General features: G+C 45.2%; 1 protein-coding gene across 1 annotated transcript in view; it reads left to right on the top strand.

Moving 5' to 3' along the window:
- RSL24D1 (ribosomal L24 domain containing 1) overlaps positions 1-19,510 on the top strand; it is a 59,646-nt gene that overhangs the window by 15,628 nt on the left and 24,508 nt on the right. The window contains exon 2 of the mRNA XM_069624857.1: positions 3,984-4,097. Within this exon, the coding sequence (XP_069480958.1) occupies positions 3,984-4,097 (114 nt within the window). The remainder of the gene's footprint in view (positions 1-3,983; positions 4,098-19,510) is intronic.

Raw genomic sequence — 19,510 nt, 5'->3', positions numbered from 1 at the left:
CCGCTATGGAAATATGGGAGCAGAGGCGGCCTCCTCTCGGGTCGCCACGTCTTCATGTGGCGGTCGCCATCTTGGGCCCAGGCAGTTGCGGGAGGCAGGGGGAGGGCGGGCGGGCGTATAAGCGATTCACCGCTCCGATTCCGCCAGCGATTCGCCACGCCTTGTAGCAGGTCGGTTCCCACACCTACACAGCAGCTTGTGGTTTCAAAGGGTGTCTACTTCGCACCAATAGAGGATCGTGATGCGGCGTCTCGGCCGGAGCTCAGCACATCAGCGTCCGTCCGCCATCAGCACCAGGCCACGCCCCTCCCCACCAACCCTATGACACACTCCCTGGTTGACGGTTTAGATGCAATTAATCTCCAACCCCACATAAACGGCCCGACTCACTATAAAGGACACACTCTTGATGCCATCTTTAGCTCCAACACCCTGAATCATTTAAAGCCCCCCACCCCTATCATCTGGTCCAATCACTTGATTCTCTCGTTCGCCATCCGCTCACCCGACCCCCTTCCCGTACTCGCATCTGAACCTCCTAATCTACGCAAATGCTGGAAAAAACTAATAATCACCCCGGACCTAGCCGAGGCACTCCTCCAGTCTCCACCACCTACCTGCCGTCTCAACAACCAACTAACCCCTGAGGCCTTTGACTCATGGCTCAACGCGACTCACAACCCCCCCTGTGCAACCATCAACCCGCCGTGGCCTTTTCCCCAGATGGTTCACTCCTGAGCTGAAGACCACTAAACGACATTACAAATACCTAGAACGCAAATGGCAGAAAGAGAAAACCCACAAGAGCAGGACCACCTTGGCCCGACACTTGTATCCGTACCGGCCAGCCCGTCAGCTGCGACCTCTACGCAACCAAACGTTCAAATCCTTTAGTCCAACATCACCAGAACAATTTCTCAAACTTCTATCTGCCCGCAAACCATCTGGATCACCACTGGACCCTTGCCCAGCCATAACCCTTAAAGACATTTTTGCTTCCACCTGCGCAAGAGAACACGCAAGATCTATCATAAATACCTCCCTTTCTTCCGGTATCTTTCCCGACGCATTCAAAATGGTGCACGTCAAACCTCTAATTAAAAAACCTTCGCTCGACCCTCTCGAGCCCAAAAACTACCACCCAATCTCAAACACCAGGTTCCTTGCCAAATTCATTGACCGAACCGTCTACTCTCAACTAAATGCCTTTGTCGAAGCCAACAATCTCCGAGACAATCAGGCTTCAGAACACATCATGGAACTGAAACCACCCTAACCTCGATCTGGGATGACCTTAAAATGACAGCAGACTCCGCGGCATGCGCTGCACTAATCCTTCTCGACCTATCGGCCGCCTTTGACACGATCAATCACTCAATCCTCCTAGACCGCCTCCACTCCCTAGGAATTCGTGGAACCGCTCTTAAATGGATAGCTTCATTCCTCAAAGACGGGCACCAAATAACGACACTCTCCAGCTTTACCTCTCAAGCCCGACCAGTCGACACGGGGGTCCCTCAAGGAGCATGTCTATCTGCCCTCCTGTTCAATCTCTACCTGATCACCCTCCCACCAATAATTCGTTCACACAACATCCTGTTACAACTACGCCGACGACACTCAACTAATTCTAAAATTCCTGAACTCGCAACCCAACTCCCGACCTGGCATCCTGCCTCCTTAACATAGAACTCTGGATGACCCAAAGCCACTTCTTGTTAAACCCCTCCAAAACATGGTTTGCGGCAACTCCGATCTTCTTCCGCACCCACTACCCTGGCCACCCGCCTTGGGCAACTCACTGACACCCTCCAACACAGTGAAAAATCTTGGATGACCCCGGACTCTGACCTAACACTCTGACGCCAAGTCAACAATATCTCAAAGTCCTGCCACTACCACCTTAAAACCTTTTCCATACCTCTCATTCCCCAACAGACTCTCCGCTGTCCAATCAATCGTTATATCAAGACTGGACTACGGAAACCCCCTATAGCTCGGAATTCATGCCTACCATCTGAATAAACTCCAAAGAGCACAAAACGCGGCGGCCAAAATGCTACTTGCGCTCGGTCCAAGAGACCACGTATCCCCAGCCCTTAAGACACTGCACTGGCTTCCAGTAGCCCGTAGGGTGGCTTTCAAAACCTTATGCCTCTCCCATCGAGCACTGCATAAAACTGGACCTCTATATCTTCAAGACAAGCTAATACCTTATCATCCCACTCGCACCTTAAGATCAAGCTCAGCCGGCCTGCTAGTAATTCCTAAGACAAACTCAGTCAGGTTAGGCGGATCATCATTCTCAGCCCTGGCCCCAACCCTGTGGAACTCGCTCCCACCCCACATCCGCTTAACTGAGGACTTAACGTCCTTCCGCAAACTACTGAAAACCTGGCTCTTCCCCTAAAACCAACCGATTTTCCAAACTAGCATCATCACAATAACACCGACCCAACAAACTACCTGAAGCAAGAAATGGACAGCTAATAAACTCGAATATAAACTAGAAAGACAAACGGAACTAAACGAGTAATGTAGATCAAAACAGTGAAGTGGATAATAGGAATAAATCATTGGGGAATTAAGGAGATCTAAACTGATGAAATGGACATTATGAATGAGGGAACGTAGTGAATGACATAGATGAAATAGTTATAATGGATGAAGCGCATAGAACAGATGAATACACTAAGTGGAAGAGTGCATATGTGGAAGAACAGACAACTAGAAAGATCAAATGAGTATGGAGATCAGATGAAATAGATTAACATACTAAAGCCAATGAGTGTGTAGAGTGGTTGGGTGTGTAGAGCGGACGAGCGTGTAGAGTTGATGAGTACGCAAATACAGAGAAGCAAATAGAAGGCAGGAGGGCGTAGAACTGATGACTATACTGAACTAACAGACTGGATGAACGTTTGACCAGACAAACGTGTGAGAGTGGATGAGTGTGGAGAGGACGAATGTGCGGTGCGGATGAGTGTGTGGTGCGGATGAATACGTAGAGCAGATTAGTATGTTGTGCCGATGAGTGTGTGGACTGGGTGAGTGTGTGGACTGGATGAGTGTGTGGAGCGGATGAATGCATGGAACGAATGAGTGTATGGAGCGGATGGGTATGCTGAACGGTGGATGAGTAGTACGTAGAGCAGATGAGTGTAGATCAGATGAGCGTACAGAACGGATGTCTATACAGAGCGTAAGGGTATACAGAGCGGATGAGTGCGTAGGCAGACAGGAGTACATGCGCGGGGAGGACAGGAGTGCATGCGTGTGGAATACATGAGCATGCGTGGGGCACACTGGAGAATGAAGGATAGACTAGAGCATGCAAGGTGAACTAGAGTGCATGAGTGTGTCGAGCAGACAGGAGTGTGTAGGGCAATCTTGAACGCCTGAAATGAACGGACATGACCGCACAGAATTGTGTGACGTACATAATATGCTTTGGAATACAGGGAACATTTGAAAGAGCATACATCATACCACACCCCACGCTTACTCTCTCCTTTACACCACCACTCAACTAGAACACAGAGATACTATGACACCATTCGGTATAACTGTTCTCATATCAACATCTCCCGCTTACTCCCCATCACTCTAAGTAAACACTGCTGGTTTCACACCCCCCAGCCAGGAGTTCTCCTCAGGCCTAACGCAGCCACACTCTGTCTGGATAAACCCAGCCAGAGCGAACACATACTCCTGATCTCTCAACCACCACACCTACCGCTAAGAAGCAGCTACCCCTCGAATACCGCACTCGCACCTTTGTACTCTCGACTCTCTACTGACCCGAACTTCGTTTCCCAAGGGCGTTCAACCTACCAGCGCCTTCAGACCATACCAATGGTATATAAGGCGCTATATAAATGCAAAATAACAATAACAATATAAAATGTTTTACTAATTGTGCGCTAAGTGTAGAGCCTGAGGCTGTTCCTAAATATTTGCCTGGTTTTATTTTGTGTGCTCAGATGTTTAGGTTCTGCCGATCAAAATGCCACAAGAACTTTAAGAAGAAGCGAAACCCCAGGAAAGTGAGATGGACCAAGGCTTTCCGAAAAGCAACTGGCAAGGAGCTGACTGTGGTGAGTAAGGCTTCTTCTACAGTGTTATAACGGATATCATTCAGATAACTTGCTCCGATTCTTGTAATTATACAGTTTGTATGGAGCACTTTGTCATAGTTTCTTAATTTAAATATTCCCCACCCTTGATTGTCGGTTTTTTCTTTTTCTTTACCTTTATGCAATAAAATAAGGTTGGCTTTTAAACTTCACTCAAACCTTCACTTTCTTGTGGGTGACAGTCTTGCACACTACAACATCTGTAACTTTGATACAGTCGCCACAATGCAACAACAAACACGTAAACAGCACGGGCTCACATCGGTCCAATATTCACACCAACGCTCGGCGCACAATGAAAACCAAACTGAAGCTGCCAACAGCACACACACCACTTCTCTCCCTTTCCTACTCCCTCTTCACCTGACTAACCAAACCCACCTTCTTGTTTGCAGAACCGCCTGGGCACCAATTCCATTGATGACAGTGTGCAATATAAACGCCTTTAACATTAACATGAATCCTCCACTTAACTTAAAGGGTGCTGGGCGTGTTGATTTCCTTCACCCAGATAATCTGACCTTGAGCTTAGTCTATGAATATTGCCTTCTGGTCATGTCCGTACTTCATGAACTCCCGGCTACCCTTGGGGCTCTTCAGTTTCATTTCAGTTTAACTTTATTCAGCCGTAAGGCCATCAAAGTACAAACATACATCAGAAACCTAGAAGAAAAACTCATATTCCGTAATAATTTGTTAGTTTGTCGACCAACATCCAGGCCGTATTGCAATATCTGCCTTGCTTACAACCCCAGGGCACATCCTGATGACATGGCCTAAGGGTCCATTTGAATCTGCTCAGTTGACCTTATAGGCAACCATCTCACTTCCATTTATGGCTCCCTCAAATCTTTTCCCCAATTGCACTATATTGGCTTCAGTGAGCGGTGGGTACTGAGACCTAGTTCCTGTAATGGAAACATTGCTATAATAGGGGTATGCACTCATTTCAATTGTGCTGCAAGACAATGGGCAGCATCTCATTCCAATTCCTAGTATACCAGTGGCTACTCTTTGTTGCCTTAATTCAATACAAATGGAATCGAAGGTACTCCGCCCAAACCCCCACTTTATGGCCTATTTTTCTGCAGCTTGTAATATCCTCTCTAATTAGCAAACCACATTCCTACACTGTTCTAAACCAATGTGTGCACTTGTTGGGCAGGGATTCTCTAGATTCAGGCTAATCACCAGTACTTTTGGGAATTCTATGCAGGAACCCTCCCTTTACAGGTCACGCCCTCCAACTTCTGTTTGGGTTCTTAAAGCACTATGACTAACAGTGTTTTCGAACCACTCTGGGATCCCCATCACCAGCCCCACCGAGTGTGGTCCTGACCCCAGAAACGTCTTTCCCACTGTCATCCCGCTGTGATTGTAAAAATGTATGCTGCAAGTTATTATTTTCCAGGCAAATCCCGGGGTTTGGGCTTTTGGGTATCGCATCAGTGTAACCAGTATAGCCAATATTATTCCCAGACATGTCGGTCTGAGTTACACCCATCATCGGGGTGCAGTGGAATTTCTCAGCTGCTGGCTAGGGCACTCTTGTATTGACCTCAGTGCTTAGATGGAGCTCCCCCAAAACATCGGAGCCTCGAAGATCTTCCAGGACTAGCATTAGCAGTCTCTTCAAAGCCATCAGTGCAGTGAGGACAAGGGATCATTTACAACCCGGTGATGGAGCCACCTCAACTTGGAACATTGGTGGAGATGGGAACCAAGGGGAGTTAAAATGTAGGTGTGTGTGTAGATATATATTTAAAAAAATCAGGGCCTCTCAATGGTATTGGGCAACTGTCACCAGGAGGTGAGGGCCCTCTCCCTGCCGACCCTTTTTCAGGGAGGCTGGACGCGGCATTTAAGGGTGTCGCATCTTGGTATCATCTGAAGTAAGTATTGCAGACTTTGGGGCAGTGGTGATAGTGCCAGGGTCATTGGTGCTGAGGCCAAGTTTTGTACATGATTCCTCATTATTATAGATGTGGGGGTGGAACTTGCGGGGGAGAAAACAATTACAGTTGGAGCTGCAGATATGGGGGCTGTTGGCTCATGGCCCTCTGAGTTTTCTTTTCCCAGATCGGGCCCCCTCAGGTGGGTGGGTCTGCAAGTGGGGGGGGGGTAACTGCAGGGTAATCTAGCACCTGCTCTGTGCCATCTCTTCATAGTCTTTTCTTTTTCCATTTCAAACGGAAGTTATCCTCTGATATGATGGGTTATTTATAATGCACATGCATACCTAGAAGTTTCTAAGCGTGAACCCGGGGATCGAACCTGTGTTGCTCCGTGTCGTATTGCTTCCAAGGCAAGCGCATCGCCCCTGAGCTATCCTCCTGAGACAATTCGATCGAATATCCAGGGTGATTTCCGGGAAGTGGTTAATCGCCTTATTCCAGTTATATGCATCACCCGAGATCTTTATCAGGCTTTGCTGTCTGTGCCTTGGAGCTACACGGGTTAGAGACTGGTATAAACAGTTCTGACAACTTGTGCTTGACGGTCCTGATTTCCCTTTTTTTTTGTTGAACATTTTTATTTTTATATTTTTTTGGTTGAGCAAATGCGCTTTGTGGTAGTAAGGAGGGCATGGGGGCCATTGTCCATATCGACAATTACGGCTGCCATAGTGATGTGGCGTGAGTGGGAATGGGTAGAAGCAATGGGAGAGCTGGACTGGTTAACATTCGTATTGAGGTGTTGACACTTCTAATGCCCGACCCCTCCCTGTCACGCCTCCTCACCTTGTCTTATGGAGTTGACAGGTCATGTAGTGTGTTGCAGCCGTGGGGGTGGCCCCGTACACCTGCCATCACTTAACACCCTTGCACCCTTTTCCTGTGGGTTCTGCCGCCTTTGTACTTGGCCACGGGCCCAAGTAGACAGCCCACAAGGTTGTGGGAGGCCTTAAGGGCTTATCCCATCCTTCAGGCGCCCGACTTTGGTGGGGTTGGGGGGGGGGTGGGCATTAACAGTATTGACTGCTGGAGAACCGGTTTTAGCCCGGTTTTACTTTGAAACAAAAGGGTGTGCCTTTTTATGAGAGTTAGCCCTCTGTGTGCCTGGTTGGCTCCCTGACTGAGTTGCAGACAGAATGCAAAAGAGGAGCAAGGGGTGGGATGCTGCTCTGTGGCAGAGATGAGCAAAGACAGATGAGCTTTTAAAGCAGTTATGGAATGTCACCTTAGGGAATAGTCGCTTGTAATTCTGATTTTAGTCTAGATTCTGTCTAACCTCTGTAACATTGTGCTGGCCCATCACATCAGTGAAATCTGCCATACATGACACCTGTACTACTGCATGGAGGGATCATCTTGTTAGCCTTAAGTTGAGTCTCTGGTGGTGAAATTGGGACAGATGCACCTGGTGGTTAACAAGATGTGGGACGAGGAAGATTGTTTTTTCTTTGCGTGTTCTCATCGCCATAAGTAGGGTTGGAACTCTGCTAGAGCACAGGGGTGTTTTGTGCTGCTTTAGAAAAGGTTTGTATTTTATGCTGTTGAGCAAGTCTTTTCCGGGGTTCAGCATGTGTATCCCGATCAGAGGACTCTGAATGAAGCAATGTGTTCGGGGAAAGTTTGCCACGGCCTTTGAACTGACTGTTCGGCGTAAGAACTGGGCATCCCTAAAAGGGGGTGTTTGGGAAGAGCTAGAAGGGGGGGGGCTTGCTGCTTTTCTGAAAGTATAAAGGGGAAGATGTGTACAGCAGGAAAATTGATCTCCACGTATGGTATCAATCAATACGGTCATATCCCAAAAAAGAGCGGATTCTTGCTTTGTGTTTCCTGGTTACAACCCCTATCGGTTCACCACTTCGCGCGTTTGTGTGGCCTAAATGGAGGCATTGCGTCATACATTATCGGTTCTATTTTTGTTCTGAGATTGTGAGTGAAAGTCTCGATGCAGAGGCGAGCCAATTCAGAGTTAAAGTACGAGTGCCGCCGCCGATCATTCGTCTCAGCAGGGACATTTCTGCAGGCTTACTAGCGAGCTGGCCAGGATTTTAGACGTGACGTTTTCCAGTTTTGGAGGGCACCAAAATTGCATATGAATGACAAAACTGTATTTTTGCAATGAAAGTAAACAAAATGTAATGGGGTTGTGGTTAATAGTTCAAAGTTTGCAATACAAGGGCAGGTTGTTATGCCCTGCTTCAGTTCTAGGGGCTTCACTCACATTATTTAAGGGAGTTCAGAAGCCAGTGAAAGGTGGCCTGCTCGCCCTGTCCTCTAATTCCTGTTTCATTATTACTCTTTCCCCCACCCATCCCGAGTCTGCCCTTTTGGCGTTACAGACAGTTGTATGTGATGGCGCCATGACGTCAGATTTCCAGAAAGGCAGGCACTGGATGTGTAGGCTGCTTGTGCTGGTTCAGCCGCCTTAAAAAGTTGGAGATAATTGGTAGGGGGATTTTTGGGGGGGTGGGTGGCGGGGGTGGGGTGGTCGAGGACAAATCTGTTGCCCACGGCTCTAGGAAGTTCGGAAACCTGCCATCCGTAGGTGAAATGTGATCTATCCCGATAACCCACACAGCACCAATATGTGTCAGTGTCAAAAGGTTCAAATGCGGTCTCTTCGTGCATTAATTTGAGCCGAACACAGGCCTTTAAAGGGTCTTGTCATTTGGATGACCCCCCCCCCCCGCCATGGTAGGGAGAGCTTCAATTTTGCAGGTTTCAGGAGGACAACTCGATTTCATGTCCCTGGCAATCTTCTTGGCCTTCCTTTGAGCCACGACATCCTTGGGAGAAATCTGGGGAAACCTGTTAATGATTCCGATGCCGTAATAATGATGTTCAGCCACCATCCCCCACCCCGCTTTCGGGAGCACAAATTCGGAAAATTAGTTCTGCACTCTGGTGTAATGCATAGTCCTCCTTGCATCAGGTCTATTTCCCAAGCATTCTGGTTAAACTGTAAATGCTAAATCGACTGGACCACTCCATTCAGGGACCTCCAGGGAGGCACCAGTTGTTAATCCTGCATTTACTCTCTAGCAAAGTGTTTCTCCTCTGTAGCTCGTTCATCTTTTCCCTAAATTCGTTGCATCTTGTCAGGTTTTCAGAGATCTCGCTTTCCAAACTCCCATCTCCTCTCTACCTCCAAGGATAGACCTAACCCAACAGATCAGTATGGGTAATCTATATCTTGCTAACATCTGTTACTCGCTTCAAAAAGGGCATAACGTCCAATGGGCATGGAGTTTCGTCCCTTATTTTTACCATCCAGAGGCATATCAGTGGTTACTTAAGGCTTTTTGGATTTGAGGTTTCTTGCTGGTCATTGTGGAACAGCAAATAGTGAAATTCAACCGGTCACAGGATCAGCCTTGGTGGTAGGCAGGAGCTCCCTTCTAAAGCTGCTGCTTCGATGGGCATCCAGGAATCCCCTGGCAGTGTAAAATCCTACCATGATTTTTGTGTCCGAGCCACAGCTTCAAACTCTGCCCTTAATTCTTACATGATTGTTAAATTTAAGTACCAGTTTTTAATTGGGTAATTATTTTAAGCAATTATTTCTGTGCTTAGAACCTTGCAGAATCTGGCATGAAGCTCATGTGTCCTTGATCTAAATGAGCTTCTATCATGGACCCATATTCTTTTAGCATGTTTCAGTCGCTCAGCGCAATTGAAATTCGTGTGATCGGCATATTATATCGTGCTTTGCAAGTTCTAACTAACCAAAGCTGTTTGGGCACAATTCCACACCAGTGAATATCATTTGTGAGGGGCATAATTGAATACCGACTGCTGAGCCATCACAATTTATGCTGCAACTTGTGCCTTTTCGAATGGCTTGCACTGCTCGTGGGAAGTATGCACCTTTACCAAACGATAGTTTTTGGCAAGCAACAGGCTGTTTAGTCAAAGTGCTCTAACAATTCACTTTCTGCTCTTGTTGCCCAGGATTGGTATCGGGTAATATATCGCTGTGTGTGTGTGTGTGTATATGTGTGTGTGTATATATATATATATATATATATATATATATATATATATATAATATATATTTTCGCCGTGTCCCCCGCAGGTTCCATTTCTTTTATCACCGCAAAAATGACTATTTTTGCAGGGATGTTAACACATGGAACCCCAGAATTTAATCCCCGCCGTTTTTTGTTCTATTTTGCAGTTCTGTGTCTTATAGTTTCCTTTATTTTTTAAGATGCAGAATACTAATTTTTATTTATTGGCAATGTGTAAGGCGCTTATACAACAAGACAGGGTTTCAAAGCGCCACAAGGGAGCAAATGAACAATGGGAGTGACAGCAGAGATCCTACTGGGCCTTGTGGCATTCGGGGCATGCAAGTGCAGTGAAAATAGAAGAGGACGGGGGAGAGGGGTAAGTGCTATTAGGGTTCCCTAGGGGAGGAAGTGCCAGAGGTGCCGGTTGGGGAGGCAACGGGTAAATGCGAGACAGAGCGAAAAGAGGCAGGTTTAGGAAGAGGCTGTTGCCGTCTGAGCTCCGGATAGGATTTTGGAGTGAGTATTTTACTCTCAATTTTTAGAGTTGGAGAGTAAATCCAATTTCAATAGCGGAATAATGCGTTTCCTCCTTTGCAAGAGTAAAAAGTTCCTGACCCAATCCAGTTTGTGCGTAAAATTAACTTTTTTCAAAAACATTAGTGACAAAACAGCTGTATTTCAACTGGTTCTACATTTTTTGCACCTTTTTGGAAAACATTTTTCCCACACAAGAACCTTGTAGATGCATACTAGCCAGCTTTGTATTCATGATGCTTGAGCGCAAACTCTGAAGAGCTACTACAGATGTCAGCTAGTTGCACATAAATCAAGTCCATCTCTACTAGTATCACTTCTCTGGCTCTCGGGCATACTGTTGCTGCCTGGCACTACCTGCCTATGTCAACTCCATGTTTTTGCTCAATCTCTCCTTCCCTTTGCTACTGTTTCCCCTGTCGCTCACTTTCCGATGCCCGGCCTCTCACCCTTAAGTGCTGCTATGCCACATTTTGCGGTCTGTTTCTCTCACTCTGCCTTTCCCATCTCTGCATTCTATTGTTGCTGTTTCCCTCCTATATCTCGCGGTATCGGTTGATATAACCCCTCTTCCTCTCTCATGTCATTACTCTGGCTGTTTTTTTTTTTTCATTTTCTCGGTTGTAGTTGCTACTTCTTTTGATTATCTTTAGGCTGGGAATTGAGGTTTGTCTGACCAGATGCAGCAGTTGCTTGAATGCAAATGCTTTACAGACATTGTATGCCATTACAAGTATGAGAGCCCATATGAGCTGTGTTCTGAGCCATTGCAAGCCTAGCTGCCCCAAATAGTGGTGTTCTGAGCAATCGCAGGCATAGCAGCCCTGATGTGTGCGTTGTGAATCACTGAACATTTAGTACTCTTTTTGATAAGGCGAAAGTTAAGTCAACTCTGTTACAATTGAATGTTACCTGCATCTTAAATGTTTACCTCTGATGCAGACTGATTAATACACCTATTGACAGGATTTTAACTAACCGGTTAAACAATCTACACTGAGCTGCCTTTCCCAACAGGCTATTGACACTGAAAGGCACGTAGGGTTAGGGCACTGGCAGTTCCATGTGAGACGTGCCTCACCTAAATGGCGTGTCAAAAGCTCTAAGCCTGTTTGAACTATCCTACATGAGCCAGGAGATTCATAACGAGGCTTTGAAATGTGCTCAATATTTGGCAGTGGCACTCAGTAATCGGACATGGGAGAAGCAGAAGTTTTGAAGTGCAAGACCGAGCAGAAGAGATTGTATGACTGCAATGCCATTGTCTCACACTGTTGGAGGTTGGTGGGAAGAGCTCAAGCACTGTTCTTGCTCAGCACTATAGCTTGCTGCAGAAAATGCAACATATGTTTGTGCTTTCTTAACAGCAGCTCTGTTAAGAAATTCAGGTACTGTCCCAAAACATAGAAGTCCTGTTAAGAAATATGAGCATGATGCAATCAGCCTTGCTGTGAATATTTGGAATTGCGCCATGACATGTGTATAGCCTGAATATATAGCATGTCCTGTTCAAAGCTACAGTACAATCTGTCACTGAAAATATATACAGCACCGCTTCTACCTGTATCCATTATACCTGCTTGAGGTGGGTGGTCAGAAAGGGAGTTAAAGTTCAGACCACATGCCTAGCTATTTGTTGCTCTCTAAGAAAACAAACAGTGTATAGTGCCCTTTCATGCATGCAAACACAAACACTAAGACAAAAAAACACATCTTCATATAGAACACCAACAGTTTTTCCTTCTTGCAAAAGCCAAATGGCTGCTTGCTGGGAGGCTTTTCTAAAACTTCAAGAGGTCAAGAAGCCCAAGCCATTAAATGCAATTAATGTGCTTCTGTGATGAAAAGAAAAGAAAACAAAATATGAAATGCCCATACTGCGCTGCCTATTAAAGCGGATTAAGATTGAGGAAAATGAAGCAGAATGCAGCCCTTTAAGACCACTTTCATTTTATGCAGTACTACATGTGCCCTAAAGCAAAGTGAAAAGCATGTTCATGAATCAAGATGCTTTAATTACACACTAACCTACAAAATGCAAGCAGTTGAATAAAGTGAACAAAACAAATTCCATTTTACATTACTCAGGAAGTATTATCTTGATAGAATCCTTAACAGAGGAGTGTGTTAAAAAAATTCAACCGACCAGGACTCATCCCAGTTGCTTCTTTGGATTGCAAAAATAAAGAGTGGATTTGCAAGCTGCTGCAAGCCTGGCTGTCGCCAGTGAGCTCCATGATTTATGAGTGTGATGCCGTAAATAGCCTGTGTAGTGGTACGCAAGGAAGAATTAAAAGGGAAATATTGACAAGATTTCTGTGCACAAAAAGGTCTGATATGCACCTTATATGGGGGGGGGGGGGCTGGTTACATTAATCTACCCTGGAGAGAGGACCAGAGCTCTAGAGACATTGAGCTTCTGGGGGAAGGTGAGGAAAAGGAGAATGCCTCTAAGGAGGTGAAGTTTAAAGTGGGCCACCTTGGCAAATTCCAAGATGTGAGGAGTAAAGGAGGGGAGGAGTTGAAGATGACCCAAGGTTTCTGGCCTCTGCAAGGAGAGGGAGGTGATGATAGAGGAGGAGGAAGAGGGGATCTTAGAGTGTCATCTGCTTAAAACTGGAAATGAGGAGAGAAGGCTGAGATCAAGTGAGCAAGAGGTGCACAGTAGATGTTGGAAAGCCAAGGCGAGATAATGGAGCCCTGGGGAACACCACATGTGGAGAGTGGCGGTGGAGGAGGTGAAGGAGCCCAGGAGCACCTGGGAAGGGTGGTCCGTAAGGGAGGTCAACCAATCCAGTGCCCAGTCTGAGATACCAAGAGCATCTTGGAGCTGCTTTATGAGGATATAATAGTTGACTGTGTCAAGGGGGGGTGAGAACAGCAGGAGAGTCAAGATTAGCGAGCAGTTCTTAACGGGTGTTCAGGAGAACAGTTTCTGTGCATCAGAATGCTTGGAATCCAGATTGATACTAATGTAAACCACCAACAAGCTCGATGCGATGAAAACCAACTTCTCCAGCGTTTCCGAAGGAAGGGTGTCGACTAGAGGGGGTGGTAGTTGGCCGGACACAAGGGTTCGGCTGAAGGCTTATTTAGGAGGGGGTGCACAAAGGAGTGCTTGAGAGAAGGGACAGATCCAGATGCAAAGGAGTGGTTGCAGAAGTCAGCAAGAGCTGGCATGAGGGAGATGTTCTCCTAAATAGTTCTGGAGGCACGGGGACACCAGTTGGGACGCCTTCACAGAGCAGACTACTCTAGAGATCTCATCATTGTAATCGGTAAGGAGGAGGAGAGTGGGTGGGGTAGGAAGAAAAGCCAAGGAAGAAGGGAAGGGAGGCAGGGTGGCTAGTGCAGTACAGAGTGCCTGAGATGGAAGAGGTGAGGTGGAGCCTGAAGATGGTTTGGCTAGTTCCTTCCAGATTTTGATGAAGTTCAGTTGTGTTACAGGCTTCAGAAATACGGGCCTGGATGTGGGCCCTCTTCTTGGAGTGGATAGAGCAACAGTATTGCCTTTGGAGTAGTCGAAAGGCCAGTTTTTTTCAGAGGTTGAGCCCGAAGGTTGCCACTTCCGTTCAGCAAATCTGTACTTGTGTCTCAGAGCGGCTAGATCAGAGTCGTACCAGCTGTTGCGCTTAGAGGCAAATTTTGGGTGGATCTTCATGACTGGGTCAAGAATGTTATGAGTGTTAATGATGGCAATATGAAGATTGGCATGGGCAGAGTCCGTATGAGAGAATCAAAAGAAGGAGGGGATAAGGTGGAGGCATACGCAACTGATGCCCGTTTCATCAAGTCGGATGACCAACGAAGGAGGCTGGTAGTGTTGGTGGAGGCTTGGTCATGGGGCCAAGCGATCCCAGGAGAGGAGAGTGGTCAGACCAGGAGAGAGGGGGTAGTGAGAGGGTTGGAGAACTGGAGATCGGGGATGAAGGCATAAAGAGTGAGTCCAGCAGAGTGGGTAGGGCTGGAGGGGAGAATAGTGCGGGTGAGAGGTACAGAGATCACGGAACAGTGTAGTCGAGGTGGATGTTTGAAATCTGGAGGAGGAGTTTAGAGGTCAGATTAGAGGAGGTAATCGGCCCTTTCTGAGAGGGAGAGCGGGAGACACCCTAGAGGCTGAGACATGCATCAAGAGTACTTCCCTTCTAGTGCAAAATGGGGTTACAGGTGCACACCTTTTTAGTTCTATTAATAATTCTTTAAGGTACATCATTGCTAGTTTCAGAAATTAAAGGTGCAGGGGGGGGAATGGGGCCCTGACCCAAAGCCTCCCCTGTATACAAGAAAGAGTTGGAATCCTCCTGTCCCCTGCACACTATATGGTGCCGCCCATAGGGCGGTCGGTAATTCAAGTAATGGTTGTCAAATTTTCATTCATGCAAAATTTCCATGTACAAGTTCCTGATCAATTAAACAGACAAGTGCTCTAAAACAAAGCAGTTTAATCGTAAAGAGTGTCCATGCAAAGTATATCCACTAGTCAAATTTGAACAGCTGATGCGTTTCGAGGAAATTCCTCTTCATAAGGCCTAGTTGGACTGTGCAGAAATATCACATAAAAAGGACACAATAGGTATGTTACATACAGCCATTCGGAATTGGATATTTACATGCAAGAGAATAATATCTGGCTAAGAAATACTCTATAGTAAATATAACATCGAGTTGCGGATTTCATGGCGTGAAGAACATACAAAGGGACGGATTGTCCAATTAAGGAATACAGAGATGCAGAATAATAGAAACTGGTGACCCAGTTAAATTCAAATACCAGATAAGGTGATGTAGCTACCTCTGAGTGGACATTGGGACATATGTTGTGACAGCGTAGAAGAAATGGATGTGGATGACAAGGCTCGGAAGTAGGTCCAAAGGGGTTATGAGTCAGCTACGCTGTTCCCATCATGTTCAGAGGTCCAAAGCCCATAGACTAGAGGCAATGGATACATCAACTGGTGTACCAGAATCTATTTCTGAGAATATATCGGCTGGAGAGAAATGGGGGAGCATAATTAAACGTGAAATTGATAAGTGATACTCACTGCAGGGCGTATTGTTTCCAGTTACATGAGTCTACGGTGCTCCATTAACTGCAGAGACTATCAAACTTCATATTGCTATTGATCACCGCGTGATATCTCAGGGTCACTGTGGAAGTTAATGGATCCTACATAAGTGTACTTTACACGAGTTAGTGTGATCAAAATATAAGCATACTTAAGCGTTTATGTACAAAACACTCATCCACAGTGCTCACATCTGCAGACGCTATTTTAGCAGTCGGCTGTGTACAGTCTGCTGAATGCCTCAGCGTGTGGCCGGGAGGGTGGCAACCCAATCAATGTATATTTTCTAAACGCTAAAGTCGCAGTGATCCTAATGCTATTGGGTGCATAAATGCATAATCGTGTCACATGGGTACAGGATAAGGGTCTACCTGAGGAGTTAAATGGAAGCTCTTTCCAGTGATTCTGCTAGATGGGCGGGGTCTTTAACCAAGGGAACGGATGTCCGTATTGGTGAAAGTAATCCGTCATCTTGTGCAAGTCATGAAGACTTCGAGTAGAGTGGGCATCGAAGAGGGACTAGTACTTTAGACACTAAGCGCCCATCTTGGAGTGGATTTAAACATCTCAAAGCGGCGTAATGTACAGTAATGAGTTCATTATCTCCTAAATAAAGGAGATAATCGGAGAGATGCTGGTATGTAAGAAAACAAACTACCATCTGATTACCAAAGATATATTCCCAGTGCATTCGCATCCAAATTTATTCTACCTTATTCCACCGCAAAGTATATACCACAAAGTATACACTTAAAGGTAATGTGGTTTACTCTGACATGTAGAGGTATATACACAATGTGGAATCTCATTTTACATGCATCATGTTAGGGTGCCCTAAGCAGACATATTCAGGGACATAGTTGTCATAGAGAAGTGTTATTGATCAGGAATCTAGGAGACAAATGGTCCTCTTATTAGGGTTTTTACTGTGTCCATGTGTCATCTGGCTTTACTCGAAGGACTAATATATCCACTCTATTGTCTACAATAGGACCAGCTATGGTTCAAAGTTCCATAGGCAATGGGCTTGGTCTTAAGAGAAACTCTCTCATGAAGTTACTTTGTGGAGAACCAACGAGCATATAATGGAGAAGTAAAATGTGAAGTGAGATGAGGAATGTGGGCTCACTAAACCAGATATGTCGGACAAGTATGATGCATAATCAACTTGAACAGTAAATGTTAGATATAAAGTATTCTTCCTGACGATGGTTTCACTGAAGTCCGAGATCATGATTAGATGCCATTACAATCAAGGAGAAAAAGCAATTTATCTTACTAGGGATTTTTACTATTCATTTTTGCATATGTCTGCTAGAAACAATTATATATTTACAATGATTAGACAATTCCGGCATCCATACTAAAATCTAACTTGTATGTTCTGTGTATGGTGTGTAACTACAAATTCTGGCCTCAATCCAGGAACAACCCTTCTGTATGTCCTTATATAAAACGATTGAGAGAGAATTCTTCATTGAGTCCCCTGGGGTGTAGTGTCTAGAAGGTGAATCCAATATTTCTCTTTCAGACAGAAGGGATTGATAATCCCTGCCCATTCGTGGTCGTTTGACCATCTGAGCAATGGTATGTTAATGTTCTAAAAAATGTCTTGCTGCAGGTGATTTATTATTATCTAATGTTTTTACATCTTATTGTGGATTTATGTTCAGACCACCTGTCTTTGACAGGTCTTGTTGTTTGGCCTATGTAAAGCTTACCACAGGGGCATTTGATGGAGTAGATGGCGCCTGAAGAGAGGCAGGTAGCAAAGTCTTCTTGCCTGTTTGAGGCTGGGTTATCGTGTCCCCTTTAATCGCATTATTGCAATGTGTACAGTTTAAACAGGGAAACATAGCTTTTTCTTTGTCTTCAACGGGAGTTGTCTTTCTTTGGCCGTCCTTTCAGCTCTTACCAATCTGTCTCTCAGATACTGTCCTTTTTTAAAAGCCATCGTCGGTGCTCATGGGAATAATATAAGCAAGGTGGGGTCATTTTGGAGAATGCCCCAATGTTTTCTAATAGTCTTGCTCACTTAAACTCTGTTGTGAAAGTTTAGAGATGTATAGAAGTGGAGTTTCCTTGTCCTTGTTTAGCATTTGGTCCTTGGTGATGTCATTTGTTCTCCTCCTGGCTTCATCCAGTATGTTTCCGGGGTATCCCCTTGTTTGAAATGTGTCAACTAGTAAGGAGCATTCTGAGTGAAGGCTAGCTTGATCTGAAATGATCCCTTTTAGTTTTAGCATCTGGCTATAGGGTAAACTTTTAAGCATTGGTCTTGGGTGAAAGCTCGTATAGTGCAGGAGGTTATTGGCATCCGTGGGCTTATGGTAATTGGTCGTGGAGATCCTGCCTTCCTTAATTTCCAGACTAACATTAAGGAAGTGTAAAAATGGTGTCCCGGTTTCCATAATTTGATTTTGTGGTGTACTGAGTTGAGATAATCTAAGAACTGTCCTAGTTCTTCTCTTGAGCCACACCAAATCCCAAAAATGTCATCTATAAAGCGCTTCCACACAAGAGTTTTTGTGGACCAAATGGGGTGGTCTAGTACAAAATGCTGTTCAAACTTGCACATGAATGTGCTAGCGTATACTGGGGCCATTGCTGGGACTCAAAGATGTTCCTGATGACTGAATATAGTAATTGCTTTGGAATCGAAAGTATCTGTTTAGTATGAAATTTAATAGTTCAAGGACAAAATGTTGGTTATCCCTTATTTGAGGTGAGTTCAAAAGAAGCAATTCTACTCAACCTATGCCTTCGTCATGAGGAATGGATGTATACAAACTGCAGACATACATGCTGAACAAAATGCACTCGGAGCTCAAAGCTGTTATTTCCTTGAGGCAATTCAAGAAGTCTGTTGTATCCTTGAGATACAGTGTTATTTTCTGTATTAGTGGTTGCTGCAGTCGGTCCACATATATGGCAAGTGGATGGTCCAAGCTACTATTGGTGTTAGAAGTGGGTTAGCACAGTCCTTGGGTATTTTCGGTAGGCTGTAAAATACTGGTGTTATAGGTTGTGTTAAGTAGAAATTGGCAAGTCTTCCCACTAATCCATTCGTTTTCATGGGCATGGTCAGCAGCTTTCTCCATGAAGATCTTAATTCTATGGACTGGGTCGCCATCTACCCTAGTGTAGGTAGTATCGTCATTGAGTAGTTCCAGGCATTTGTTTGTGTAGTATGCTGTGTCCATTACGACAATGGCACCCCCTTTATTGGCTGGTTTGATTGAGTTCTTCATCCTTCGCTAATGTTTCTATATGTTCCAGTTAGCTATTCTTGAAGTTCAAGGGGGTTGTTCTCTGGTAGTTGATTCTGTTAAGGTCATTCAATACAATTTTTTTCAAATAAACTCCAGATTGAATTCTGGATATGTGGATCAAAGACGCTCTTAGGACATAAAATATCTTCAGAGCTAGTTGACTCCATACCCAGTATCCAAGAACATTTTCAATCTTAAATTCCTGAGTAATCTGTGAAGACAGATTATTATTTTTTTCGAATAATGATTTATTACAATTTGGGACAAATGAGTCCAACCTTGGATCCTCTTCCCATCTAGTGCCGCCTTTTAATGGGTGAAGAGGGTAGAGATCAAATGGTAGGTCCTTACGTCTGGAGAGGGAACTGAGAACAGGCTATCAGTGATGGTCTATCTGGAAGTAGCACTAACGAACGTAGGTGTTGGCAATAGGTAGGCCAGAATTAGAGTCAAGATATCTTTTTAAAAACGTTTTTCTTCCAGACTTCATGAGAGAGGAGGGATAAGTGATAGCGACTGTTGGAATAGATGGGGGAG

This window comes from Ambystoma mexicanum, chromosome 11, assembly GCF_040938575.1.
Source record: "Ambystoma mexicanum isolate Mex_15411 chromosome 11, UKY_AmexF1_1, whole genome shotgun sequence".
Lineage (NCBI taxonomy): Eukaryota > Metazoa > Chordata > Amphibia > Caudata > Ambystomatidae > Ambystoma > Ambystoma mexicanum.
The sequence above is the reverse complement of the archived record's forward strand: the minus strand, read 5'-3'. Positions and strand labels throughout refer to the sequence as shown.